The sequence below is a fragment of the Stegostoma tigrinum genome, chromosome 23, assembly GCF_030684315.1.
Source record: "Stegostoma tigrinum isolate sSteTig4 chromosome 23, sSteTig4.hap1, whole genome shotgun sequence".
Classification (NCBI taxonomy): Eukaryota; Metazoa; Chordata; class Chondrichthyes; order Orectolobiformes; family Stegostomatidae; genus Stegostoma; species Stegostoma tigrinum.
Window position 1 is genome coordinate 31,803,264 of NC_081376.1, and position 13,296 is coordinate 31,816,559.

General features: G+C 40.4%; 1 protein-coding gene across 2 annotated transcripts in view; it reads left to right on the plus strand.

Annotated features, from left to right (window-relative positions):
- ift140 (intraflagellar transport 140 homolog (Chlamydomonas)) overlaps window positions 1-13,296 on the plus strand; it is a 136,434-nt gene that overhangs the window by 25,983 nt on the left and 97,155 nt on the right. For both annotated transcript variants that reach the window (XM_048551792.2, XM_048551790.2), the window contains exons 10-13: window positions 2,544-2,747; window positions 3,358-3,430; window positions 4,088-4,179; window positions 7,544-7,671. In XM_048551792.2, coding sequence (XP_048407749.2) covers window positions 2,544-2,747; window positions 3,358-3,430; window positions 4,088-4,179; window positions 7,544-7,671 — 497 coding nt within the window. The remainder of the gene's footprint in view (window positions 1-2,543; window positions 2,748-3,357; window positions 3,431-4,087; window positions 4,180-7,543; window positions 7,672-13,296) is intronic.

Sequence of the window (13,296 nt, forward strand, 5' to 3'; positions counted from 1 at the left end):
AGTTGTGTTGTCATGTTGTGGCTGTACAGGTCATAGCTGAGGCCGCTTTTAGAATATTGCATTAAATTCTGGTCTCCCTGCTATAGGAAAGATGTTGTTAAACTTGAAAGGGTGTGGAAAAGAATTACAAGGATATTGTCCAGATTGAAGTATTTGAGCTATAAGGAGAGGCTGAATAGGCTGGGGCTATTTTTCCTGGAGTGTCGGCAGCTGAGGACCTTATAGAGGTGTATAAAAGGTGAATAGCCAAGGTCTTTTTCCCAGGGTGGGGGAGTCCAAAACTAGAGAGCATACATTTAGAGGGATATGGACAAAATGCTGGCAAATGGTACTAGATCAATTTAGGATACATGGTCGGTGTGGATGAGTTGGACCGAATGGATGTTTCCTTCCTATAATTTCAATGAATCTTTAATAAATGTGCAGAGATATCCTGGAGCTGAAGTGACAAAACTTCACCAATGACAAACATCTTCCATCATGCCAAATATGATTCCAATCAGTGGAGAGTTTTCCTCCAATTCCCCATGATTCTGGCTTTGCTGAAGCTCCTTGATATCACATTTGATCAAATGTGGCCTTGATGCCAAGGATATTACTCTCAACTTACCTCTGGAATTCCACATTTTTGTACCAAGGTTGTTTTTGGTTCAGGAGCTGAACGATCATGATGGAAGCCAAACAGAATGTTCGTGAGCAGATTATTACTGGGAAAGTGCTGCTTCTTAACACTGTTAATGATACCTTCCCACCACCTTACTGATTACTGAAAGTAGACTAAAGGGGCAGTTATTTGGCAAGTTTGGATTTGTTGGGTAGGTACTAGTGTTGTAGCTGGACTGAAACTGCTTCGCTTGGATCGTGGCAAGGCCTGTTGCAAATGTTGTCAGTTCTATTGTTGTATTGTTGTTAGAAACCATATCCTTTGCGTACTGGGGGCCACCTGTTGTTTCTTGATATCATATAGAGTGAATTGAACTGCTGAAGGCTGGAATCTGTGGAACTGGGACCTAGAGGCGACCGTGATGGATCATGTGCATGGCACTTCTGGCTGCAGTCACATGCTTTGCATGCTGACAAATGTTTCAGCCTTGCCTTTTGCACTGATGTGCTGGGCTCCATCAACGTCAAGGATGGGGCTACTTGTGAAACCTCCTCCAGTGAATTGTTTAATTGTCGACCAACATTTACAACTGGATGAGGCAGGACTGCAGAGCTTAGATCTGTTCCTTTGATTGTGGAATTATGTCACCCCATCTGTCACTAGCTTATGCAGCCTGGCATGCAAATAGCCCTCTTTTGTACCTTTACTCATTTTTAGTCATGCCTGATGCTGCTCTAGACATTCCCTCCTGCATTCTTCTTTGAATTAGGGTTGAACCCCTCGCTTGATGGTAATGGTAGTGTGGTGGATATATGAGCTATGAGGATGCAGATTGAGTTTGAGTACAATTCTGTTGCTGCTGGCCCACAGCCCCTCATGGGGATGCGATCATGAGTTGCTATATCTGTTTGAAGTACATCCCATTTAGCAGGATTGTGCTTCATCTCATGATGGAAAATTTCGTCAATGTGAAGACAGAACTTTATATCCAAAAGGTCTCAGCAGTGATCAGTCCTGCTGATACTTCGTGGACAGACTTATATGCAGCAGGCAGGATGAGGTTAAGTATGTCTTTCTCATCTGTTGATTCCTTCACCACCTGTCGTAGACTCAGCCTAGGAACTACGTCATTTAGGCCTCGAACAGCTTAGTCAGTAGTGGAGCTGCTGAGGCTGTCTTGGCAGTGGACATTCAAGTCACCAACCTAGAGTAAATTCTGTGCCCTTGTCACTCTCAGTGCTTCCACCAAGTGGTGTTCAACATGGAGGGTGCTAATTCATCAGCCAATGTGGAGGCTGTTTCTGGTAATCAGCAGAAAGTTTCCTTGCCCATATTTGGCTTGATGCCATGAGACTTTCTGGGGTATGGAGTCAATGTTGAAGACTCCCAGGACAGTTCCCTCTTGTCTGTACATCACTCTGCCACGACCTGTGCTACATCTAGTCCCACTGACAGGACATATCCAGGGATAATGATAGTTATCATTGTGTGTAAAGAGCATTTCCATCTGTATGACTGTCAAACTGTTGCTTCATTAGTTAGTGAGACAGCTATCCCAATTTTGACTCTAGATCAAGTATGGATGACGGTTTTCATTCCCTAAAGGACATTAGTGAATTAGATAGGGTTTTAGAACAATTGATAATGGTTATAGGGCCAGGTTATAATTTTAATTACAAATTCTTATTGAATTCAGCTTCTACCATCTGCAATATTGGGATCTACATCCAGGCTGGCAGAACATTACCTGGTTTCTGAATTACTTGTTCACCAATACCATTGTGCCATTGTCTTCCAACCACTCTGCCATTATCACCCATAGTATATGTTGCATGTGTGTTGCTGGACCCTGATTATTTTGATTGTCCAGTAGAAAAATGAAGAGTTGTTTGATTAGTTGCTGTCTTTAGTAACCTGTGTATATCTCCTGTTTGTTCAGTGGGGCTCCAGTAAGAACCTTCTGTCTGTGAATAGTGCTGGAACTGTACTTATCCTCAGTGAGCAGGTGATGTCTGCTCATTTCAACCAACAAGTCGCGGCCATTCAAGTTGCTCCCAACCAACTGAGCCTCACCTTCTTCTCTTCTGAAAACCAACAGATGCTACGTACAGACATGCATGTTAAAGGAGTTTATGTCACCAAGGTAAGTGTTTGACTCATATTTATCAGGCCACATTGAAGTAGACTTGTGTGGATATCCTCGATTCCTGTGAATGAAACTCGAAGTGTGCCAACATGTTAAATTCTTCAACAAGGTGGCACTCATTTTTTTCACACTTTTGTTCAATTAAAAATACATTCTTGCTTGTGGTAGTGAATGTGCAGTCCTTGTTACAAGTGAGTTGGGCCCTACGTACATAATTAAAATGAGCCTGCAATCAGTGTATCTTATATATGAAAAACACTCTGACTCGAAAAGTACATTGTGCAGTGATTCAGGGTCTGGTAAAGTGAAGGTTGTTCATGGAATGGACTCATCTAAAAATGCAAGGTGATGGCTAACCACATATGTTGTGACTTCTGTTTTTATTGTCCACTATTTAATAGATCTTTTGTGAGACTTCAGTTGAAATACAGGTGTAAAAATATGCCATTGTTGAACTCATTTATTTGCTGTTTGGTGCATTCACAATGCATCGTGGAGCAGTTTAATATTGGATCTTGACTCAAATTATAAATTGTGGATTAAATCTCTGAACTGATTTGGAGAGTTGGACATTGCGGTGGGTGGAACTTGTTTTCTTTTGTTTCAGGAGATAGTTGCAGTATGGAACGGAAAACATGCTACTGTTTTTGAAACATTTGGACCATCACTGAGAAATGCAGGTAAAATGTCATTCACTTTTTCAGGTAAAATCCAGCAATAGCTAAATCAGTATGGTGAAAAGTGAGTTTCTTGGCATGGCAGCTAGGCACAATCAATCTATGCCAGCATCAGTCTTGTACTCAAGCCTCCTCCCTTCCCTTCTCATCGAACTCTTTCATTGTAATTACTCACTTTTTTTCTCTCCCATATGCCTGTCCAGTTTCCTCATAAATGCACCTATACTGTCTACTTCAATCACTCCCTGCAGTAACAAATTCCATATTCTTACTTTTCTCTGAATGAAGAAGCTTCTTCTGAATTCCTCATTGGGATCTCTTGCTGTTTTCCACAAGAGAAAACATTCTATGTCCATTTTATCAAAACACAGAAGGTGAAAGGGGAAACATTTACAAATGGTGTTTAACAATCTTGGTCTATTAGAAAACATTAATGTCAGAATTTTGAAAAGTTCATTTCTTTCATAAAAACTATGAACTGGGTGAGTACTTTGTGAAGGAAATACATGATCCTTAGGGACTTAAATAGAGTCCATGGTTATTGGAGAATCAATGTGTGAATTGCTCCATATGATGGTTCCCCTTGCTCTCCTACATATCTTTTCATGAGGATTTCCTGCATTCTTGCCATTGACAGTAAAGTGCACCGTTTTCATCTAGGCTCGTTTCCCTGTGATTCTTCTGTTTTGGCTGTTCTTGAAGAGAGCATTTACACTGTGGAGCCAAACCGAGTGCAGGTACGCACTCTACAGGTAAGTAGGAGTCTTTAATTTTCTTAGCACCAGTGATGTTGTTCACGAATAATTGCCTACAAGTCCAAGTTTTTCAGATGGACCTCGGTTGGAATTCTTTTTTAAGTTGTAATGAAGGTTGATGTTATATTGTTTGAGAACTTGGGTTCTAGAGATAAATAGGTTTTGATTTTAAATTTTGTGAAGGCATGGAATGGTAATTTTAATGTTTATTTTAAGGGTCAAAACAGCCTTTCCAAGAAACGTGCTTGGACATTAAGTTAATCATAAGCCACCTGGTGAGATTATTGCTGAAGTGATACACTAAGTTGAGCTGTTATGATGCAGATGGAGAGTGAGGCCAGAGCACGTTCAATTCAGAAGAAACAATCTATAGTAGCAGACGAGAGATAATGGGAACTGCAGATGCTAGAGAACCCGAGATAACAAAGTGTGGAGCTGGATGAACACAGCAGGCCAAGCAGCATCTTGGGAGCACAAAAGCTGACGTTTCGGGCCTGCTGTGTTCATCAGCTCCACATTTTGTTATCTATAGTAGCAGATGTGCTGTATAGAAGTCCTAAGGAAGTTCAATTAGGAGAAAAGCCAATGAGCCAGCCTGTCTGTGTATTTCAGGGAGAGACAGAAAAAAAAATCATATATGTTGAATGTGCAGAAACTCACAGAGAAGAAACAATCTCAGCTGAGTAAGAAAGGGTGAAAATAGAAATGATACTTCACTGGGTTTGAATGTGTAAAGGATATTACTGGGAAAAAGGATTGAATCTTTCTTTTTCTGTTTGTGATGAGACCTTTCCATATTGTTTTATGTATGGCTTTGTTTTTCTTTAAATTTTCTTTTGTATACTAAACATTGACATTCTTTTGTTAAAATTGTATTGGAAACCGCTTGTGAATATGTTCAGTGACTGGCCAGCTCAGTAACCAAATTGAAAGATTAAACTTTTCGTCTACCAAGTCAGGTTTAACTCTGGAATCTGACTTGTTCAGTATTACCACCAGCTGAGATCATAGCAAAATTGATGTGGAGATGTCGGCGTTGGACTGGGGTGGACAAAGTCAAAAGTCATACTACACCAGGTTATAGTCCAACAGGTTTATTTGGAATCACATAAACTTTTGGAGCACAGCTCCTTCTTCAGGTGCAGTGAGAAAGCAGGGCACACGGACACAGAATTTATAGGCAGAGAGATCAAGGGCAGAGAGATCAAAAGATCATACAACTGGTGTGAGTAGAGTGTCAGATGTTAAGTCTCTGCAGGTGACCAAGCATGTTATACGGTGTGTAAAGTGTTTATAAAGTCAGTGTTAGAGCTGTACTGTCATGACAATCAGGCAGAGCCATAGGAATGTACAAAATATGACATCTCAGGTCAGACACTGAATTGTAGGTGTGAGGTTTTGTTCAGAACCTGGCTCAAGAGTTTTATTCTGGAATCATGCTGGTTTTATTCGAAAAGCTGGAATTTATATGATGCCTCACTGACTGACTGTGACTACAAATTGTGTATGTGTTTCTTTTAACAAAATAGAATGTACCTGCAAAGAGACAAACATCTTGGATGAAATGATTCACCCGTAGATATTTGTGTGTGTGTGTGTGTGTGTGTGTGTGTGTGTGTCTACGTACGTGTGTGTATGTTTGTGCACGCACGTGTGTATGTCTGTGTGTGTCCGCGTGTGAGTGTGTTTGTGTGAGTGTGTGAGAAAGTACACACACACACACACAGACACACACACACACAGACACACACAGACACACACACACACACACACACACACACACACACACACACACACACACACACACACACAAATATCTACGGGTGAATCATTTCATCCAAGATGTTTGTCTCTTTGCAGGTACATTCTATTTTGTTAAAAGAAACACATACACAATTTGTAGTCACAGTCAGTCAGTGTGACATCTTATAAATTCCAACTTTTGGAATAAAACCAGCCTGATTCTAGAATAAAACTCTGAGACAGATTCTGAACAAAGCCTCACCTACTATGCAATGTCACCTACAGAGACTTATCATCTGCCACTCCACTCTTACCAGTTCTATATGGCACATCTGCATATATATAGTACAAACAGCCCTTTACCCTACAGACAAAAAAAAACTTGTACATGCATTTTGCTGGTTTAAATGCAACAAAATAAGTGACAGCTATTCACTGGTTAATATCTCAGGACAATGTTTTGACCAATAAAAGCCAACCTGCCTGTTTCAAAATTTACAGAACGTCTGACAGATCGCTGTCAATTATCATTAACTATACATTCTCCATTGCCATACCTCTCCAAATTAGAGTCCAATTGCCAATCAGTACTCTCATCTCATACAATATACATGTATATTTCCCCTTCACTTGGATTCTCACAAACTATCCCAATCAGTGCAAGGTGAAAAGCTTTGCAATAACATGCATTTTTCAGCAATATTCAAGTTCTGTACCATCAAACAATAATTTCATGTATTTTGCATTTTTGTCTTTTCCACTTGAGTACTTCAATAATAACATTTTTACCTGAAATGAGCATGTAATGTTGTATGGTCAGTTTATTATTTTATAAATATGCTAAATAGTTTGAAACCAAAACAACACCAGTGATGTTCTACTATTGGTTAAAGGCTGGTGAAATGTAGAAATAATTCCAGAAGCTTAAATATATTTCACAGACCAGAGCTGAGTATTCTGGGCCCATTACCAAAAGTTAGTCATGCTTAAAAGATGTAGGCAGGAAGGGGAAAGGTGATTGGCCATCAGGATACAAGAGCAGAATATTCTATTGAAGGGAATAATTTATTGTCATATGTATTCAGTGTAAAAATACAATGAAGAGTGCACACCATTGCCATACATACATGGTGCCATTCACCAGAATAAGACAAGAAATAAAAAAAGATAACTTAAGAGGGTCCAACTTTCCTTCTGCTGCCACAGTCCAGCTCAGGGCTTTCCAGCTGTTGCTATGCCTCCAACAGAGTCCCACTCCAGGCTTTCCAGCCCTCACCATTCCTTCATCAGAGCCCTGCTCTGAGCTTTCCAGCCCTCGTCATGCTTCTACCAGACTCCTGCTCAGGGCTTTCCAGCCCTTGCCATGCCACTGCTAGCATTCTGCTCTGGGCTGCCTTACTGGTCCGACCTCGCCTGACCGCTCTTCATCCTGAAAAGGTAAAAAGTCAGAAAGCTAATGTACATGTTTTTCCAACTCCATCTGAGTTCATTTTGAATATATTTGAAGGTTACTTTCTGCGCCAATGCTCTGCTTAGAATGAGTGATATACTGGTAAATATTGTGTGATGCTTGATGCCTTTTGCTGGAAATGACAGATAAATGTGTTCTTCCTTTCAGGGTACGGTCAAGCAGCTGCTTGTGTTCAATGAGACAGAGGGAAACCCCTGTCACCTAAACATCTGTGGGAACTTTCTTGTGGTGGGAACAGACACAGCACATGTGAAAGTCTTCGATCTTTCCCGCAGGTATTGCACACAGTACTGACACTTGAATTGAACCTATTTTACAGCTTAAGCAAAAGGCCCCAATTAACTCAAGCTCCTGCACTGAAGTTGCTGGTTTGATTGAACAAAGCAAAATGCTGCTCAAAATAAAAAGGGTAAAGCTGGATTTAGTACATAGGAAGAGGGAATGCTATAATAAACCAGAGTCTGTCTTATATATCAGATTAACCACAGTGAAAGGTTATTTCCTGGATAGTGCACGGATTCATGGTATCAGATCAAATTAATGGAAATAAACTTCTGGATTAAAAATGAAAGGACTGCGGATGCTGTAAATCAGGAAGAAAAACAAAGTTGCTGGAAAAGCTCAGCAGGTCTAGCAGCACCTATGAAGGGAAAAAACAGAGTTAATCTTTCAGGTCCAGTGTCCAGTTCTGAGAAAGGGCCACCAGACCGAAAATGTTAACTCTGTCATAAATTCTGGAATGGTGTTTTTGAAGGTTAATGTTAAAGCATCTGCAGATGCTGGAGAATCTGAGATACCTTCTGGCTGTACACCTTGTTATCTCAGATTCTCCAGCATCTGCAGTTCCTACTATCTCTGAATTTAATTTTGTTCTTATTTTAAGTCTTGTGCTGAAAGCAAAGGATAACATTGCTTTGCAAAGATACAAGGGTGGTACATTTCGTATGTTGGTTCTCCTCATTTCAGTTTGTGATCCACGCCTTTATAAAATTGCAGTACATATCTGCTATTTTCTTTCTATTTTCTGTTTGACAAGCCATACACTTATTATTGTGTTATGCGATTATTCAATGCTGTGTGTTTTTCTGCTAACATCCCTAGTCTCCTCAGGGTTTATTCTGAATATCGTGTACACAACATTCTACTGTATTTGAATATATTTATCCAAAGAATGTTAACATTAATCATCTCGCACACTAGAGGGTGCTGATGTGAAACTCAAGGTTATTCAAACAAATAGGACTGCTACTTAATCAATCCTGTTAGATTTCACAGACTTTAGTCCCTTTTCATGCAAATCTATGATTCTTGACTCTTATGGTGTTACATTTACATTATCATTAAGCTACTGTGATTATGAGGGTTAGCAGCTTTGTAAACAACATCTCAGGTTTCATATGAGTGAATGGAAACACTCTGCACCCAGTGCCTTCGTGGATTTGTGGGTAAGAGTTTTGTCTTTGACTTTATGTTCTATGACACAATTTGAAAGCGCCATCTAAAAGCATATTCCAACAGTGACTACACTTAATAATAACACTAATAATAACTTAATAATAAAACCTAAAATATTGTAAGGTGCATATAAAGTTCTCTTTTCCTTATTGAGTAAGTGATTAGTCTTGACTAGGATACTGCTGTGTTTGAATAGATTCTGGCATTAAAAGTCCAGCCTCGCACATGGACAAGGCACTCGAAGTTGTGAGTTTGAACTCCCAGAGACTAAAGCAAGTTACATTCTTGCTGTTGTTTTAAAATCTGCAAATTTGTATTCCATACCCAGCAACCATGAAAAATGTACCTGAGGGACTAGGTCCATGCTGTACAATTGTTCTTTTCCAGTCTTAACCAATAACATTTTCTGTGCCTCTTCTCACTTTAGCCCTTCTCTTTGATGATAAACCATACGGCCCCTAATTAAAATTGGTTTCGAATGGCCTTGCATGATCTCTTAAGGCTCGTCAAATTCTCAGACGTAGTTAAAATCTTTATAAGTGCAGATATTTCAATCAAACACTCTGAAAAATAAGAGCTCTTTGTCATTCCCTTCTTAGACAGGTGCTGATTACTTCTTATTGACAGAACTTTAGGATCCCTACCAAAAGCTGAGTTGGATTGCATCCTCCTACCGTCCAGTGTTCTTGCTCATGTTTTTTTTTATCTGTGCAGAGCTCCGAGGTCTGTGTGTGGTAGCACTTCTGAGATGGGATGTCAATGTTGTGAGCATTATTGGCACACTGCTCGCTCTGCTCATACCCTCGGACTGTACAGCCGAGAGGGAACATTGCTACCACCTGCAACAAATTTTTAGCGTTAACAGCCCATGCATGTACAGCCAATAATTTACAGTTTGGCTCATCTACCACCATATCCAAAATGATACGTTTATGTTTGCATATGTACCTCTAAATTCATCATTAACAAGTTCATTCCTCTATTATTAGTGAGAAATTTTGCAGTGGTCCAAGTCTAGTGCTTATCCATTTTTCCATACCTTATCTACAAGTATTATCTTTACTACGCCTTATTGTCAAATGTCAAAATCTGGTTGTATGATCTATAAAATAAAAATATGGAATTTATTTTTTCTTTATGCCACACTTTTAAGTCCATCAGCACTACCTCATTGAAATCCTTTGTTAAGGGAAGACAAGTTGTGATGGGGTCCTTCCATATTTCTTACAAATCTCACATTAAATCATGTATCTTTTCTGGAAGAGATTGTATTCTTCATGCCTTTATTCCTGCATGCTTTACTAAAATGTTTTACTTTTTTGAGGATGTGTGGTCAAGTTGCTTGTGTCATTTTAACACATTTAACTATTCATCTTCTACTTTATGCCCCCGATGTCAATTATCCTTCTGTATTTTCTTTAGTGGAGAAATTACTTTCCATTAAAGGAAAGCAATAGTGTCCCAATTGTGTAAATTGCAATTTCAAAGATTTTCCAAAGACAATGACCTTGCTGTTTTCCACATCCAGTTTCTTCCATACTTCCATCATCCATGGCCGATTTAATATCAAGGATATTTCACCAGCTATCATATTCTTACTAATAAAATTATTAAATCCAGCTATTTTGCATGTACTGACTACTCTTTAAAGATTTTAATGTGTTAACAGCTCCAAACCTAAAACTGGGTAGAACTCTCCAAACCTTAACTTTATTCTGATCCTTATTACTCAGAATCTATCCAATCTAATCCACACATTGCAGATGACAACACTGTTTAATACTGCATAGTTGAACGATTCTGCCACCAACACATTCACCACTGACCCGAAACTTCTTGTGAACAATACAAACTCTCTCTTTGACACGTATCTATCTTCTTACTTTGAATGAACACAGAAGGATTTGAGTGTTCTTCCACATGAGAGACGAAGATGTTACCATGCAAGTGCAGCAAATAATTGCGTAAGCAAATAGTATTTTGATCTTTATTGCTAGGGAATTGGGTTTTGAAAATAGGGAACGCTTGTTAAAACTTTACAGTATGTTAATGTGCACAGTACTCCTCACTTATACTGGCAGTGAAGGTAATTCAAAAAAGATTCACCCAGGTTGATTCCTGGAATGAAGGGATTGGCTTTGTGTATGGTCAGTCGCCTCATTTGCACTGTTGCTGTAAAGGAATACTTTTCAAGAAGTCTTCTTAGTGCTTCTGTCATTTGTCCTGGAAGTGTTGTTCATCTGCAAATCCAGTTAAAACTCGATCCTTTGGCACAGTATTGTAACTTAGATTCCAACATACAGATTGGGGAATTTTCTAATTAAATTTCTCCAGTTCTTGTATATAACGTACCGAATTCCATTTTATACATTGCAGTGAAGCTACCTTCAATCTTTCTGAAATTGCCAAATGCTGAACACGCCTCATAAGCAGTTATTAAATGATCTTTTTGGTAAATGTTATGCATGAAAGCTGGTAATTGATCCAAAGCTGTTCCTTTTGTCTTCTTCAGTGACAAAGTAACCCAAGTGAACACAGTTACTTTATTCTTCCACAGGTCATAAAGTTTGAGTTTAGAAAACAGGAGGGGTAATCATACACCAATACTTTACATTTAGATTCAAACATCTTTCTGAAGTTTTCTGTAAAGCACTGCTTGATTAGTTATCAATCACTGACTGACAGTCAACCATTCTCTGTTGCCAGTGTTAAATATTAGAGGTTGAGATGCTACTTCTACAGAATTCAGACATGTAACCCATAGTCCTCCTGAATACCTCCTGAATACCTGTCAATCAAAAATCTGTTTAATTCATCCTTAAATATAATCAACCACTGAGTCTGCACTGGAATCTGTGGAAGGGAATTCCAAAGACTAATGATCCTCTGAGAGAAGACATTCCTCCTCATTGACTGTGAGAGCGCTTATCTTTGTATTGTGCTGCAGTTCCTCTTCCCTTCATGAAGGAAAGTATTTAGAAAGTTAATTGAATGTTATCTTTTATTGTGATGGGAATTAATCACATAAGTAACGACAAAAGCAGGGAGGATATGCTTCCCTTATATGGGACATTGATGAGACCACATCCGGCATGCTTTGAATAGCATTGGTCTCCTTATTTAATGACGGATGTAAATGCATTGGAAGCAGTTCAGGGTTGAAAGTGATTAATATCTGAAATGTGGGAGTTTCTTTTGAGAAAAGGTTGGACAAATTGGCTTGCATCTGCTGGAGTTCAGAAGAAGAAGAAGTTACTTGACTGAAACATTTAAGATCTTGAGGAGTTTAGACCAGGTGGATGTAAAAAGGTGTTTACTCCTGCGGGAGAATCAAGAACTAGGGAGCCTCTGTTTAAAAATAAGGAGTGACCCATTTAGGACATGATGTGAAATATTTTCTGTCCAAGGGTTGAATTTTTTTTGGAACTCTGTTCCTCAAAGGCAGTGGAATCAGAGGTAGATAGGACTGTGGAATTGGGTTTAAATCAGATTAGCCAAAATGTTATTAAATGGTGAAGCAGAATCAAGGGATCAAATGGCATCCCCACCCCCGAGCACCAAACCATCATCTCCAACACCATTCATGACCTCATAACCTCAGGGGACCTCCCACCCACAGCCTCCAACCTCATTGTTCCCCAACCCCGCACGGCCCATTTCTATCTCTTTCCCAAAATCCACAAACCTGCCTGCCCTGGTCGACCCATTGTCTCAGCCTGTTCCTGCCCCACCGAACTCATCTCCACCTATCTGGACTCCATTTTCTCCCTTTGGTCCAGGAACTCCCTACCTACGTCCGTGACACCACCCACGCCCTCCACCTCCTCCAGAACTTCCAATTCTCTGGCCCCCAACACCTCATTTTCACCATGGACGTCCAGTCCCTATACACCTGTATTCCGCACCTCCAGGGCCTCCGCTTCTTCCTGTCCCGCAGGCCCGACCAGTCCCCCTCCACCGACACCCTCATCCGCCTAGCTGAACTCGTCCTCACCCTCAACTTCTCTTTCGATTCCTACAGACAAAGGGGGTGGCCGTGGGCACCCGCATGGGCCCCAGCTGTGCCTGCCTCTTTGTAGGTTACGTGGAACAGTCCCTCTTCCACACCTACACAGGCCCCAAACCCCACCTCTTCCTCCGTTACATTGATGACTGTATCGGCACCGCCTCTTGCTCCCCAGAGGAGCTCGAGCAGTTCATCCACTTCACCAACACCTTCCACCGCAAACTTCAGTTCACCTGGGCCATCTCCAGCACATCCCTCACCTTCCTGGACCTCTCAGTCTCCATCTCAGGCAACCAGCTTGTAACTGATGTCCATTTCAAGCCCACCGACTCCCACAGCTACCTAGAATACACCTCCTCCCACCCACCCTCCTGCAAAAATTCCATGCCCTATTCCCAATTCCTCCGTCTCCACCGCATCTGCTCCCACGATGAGGCGT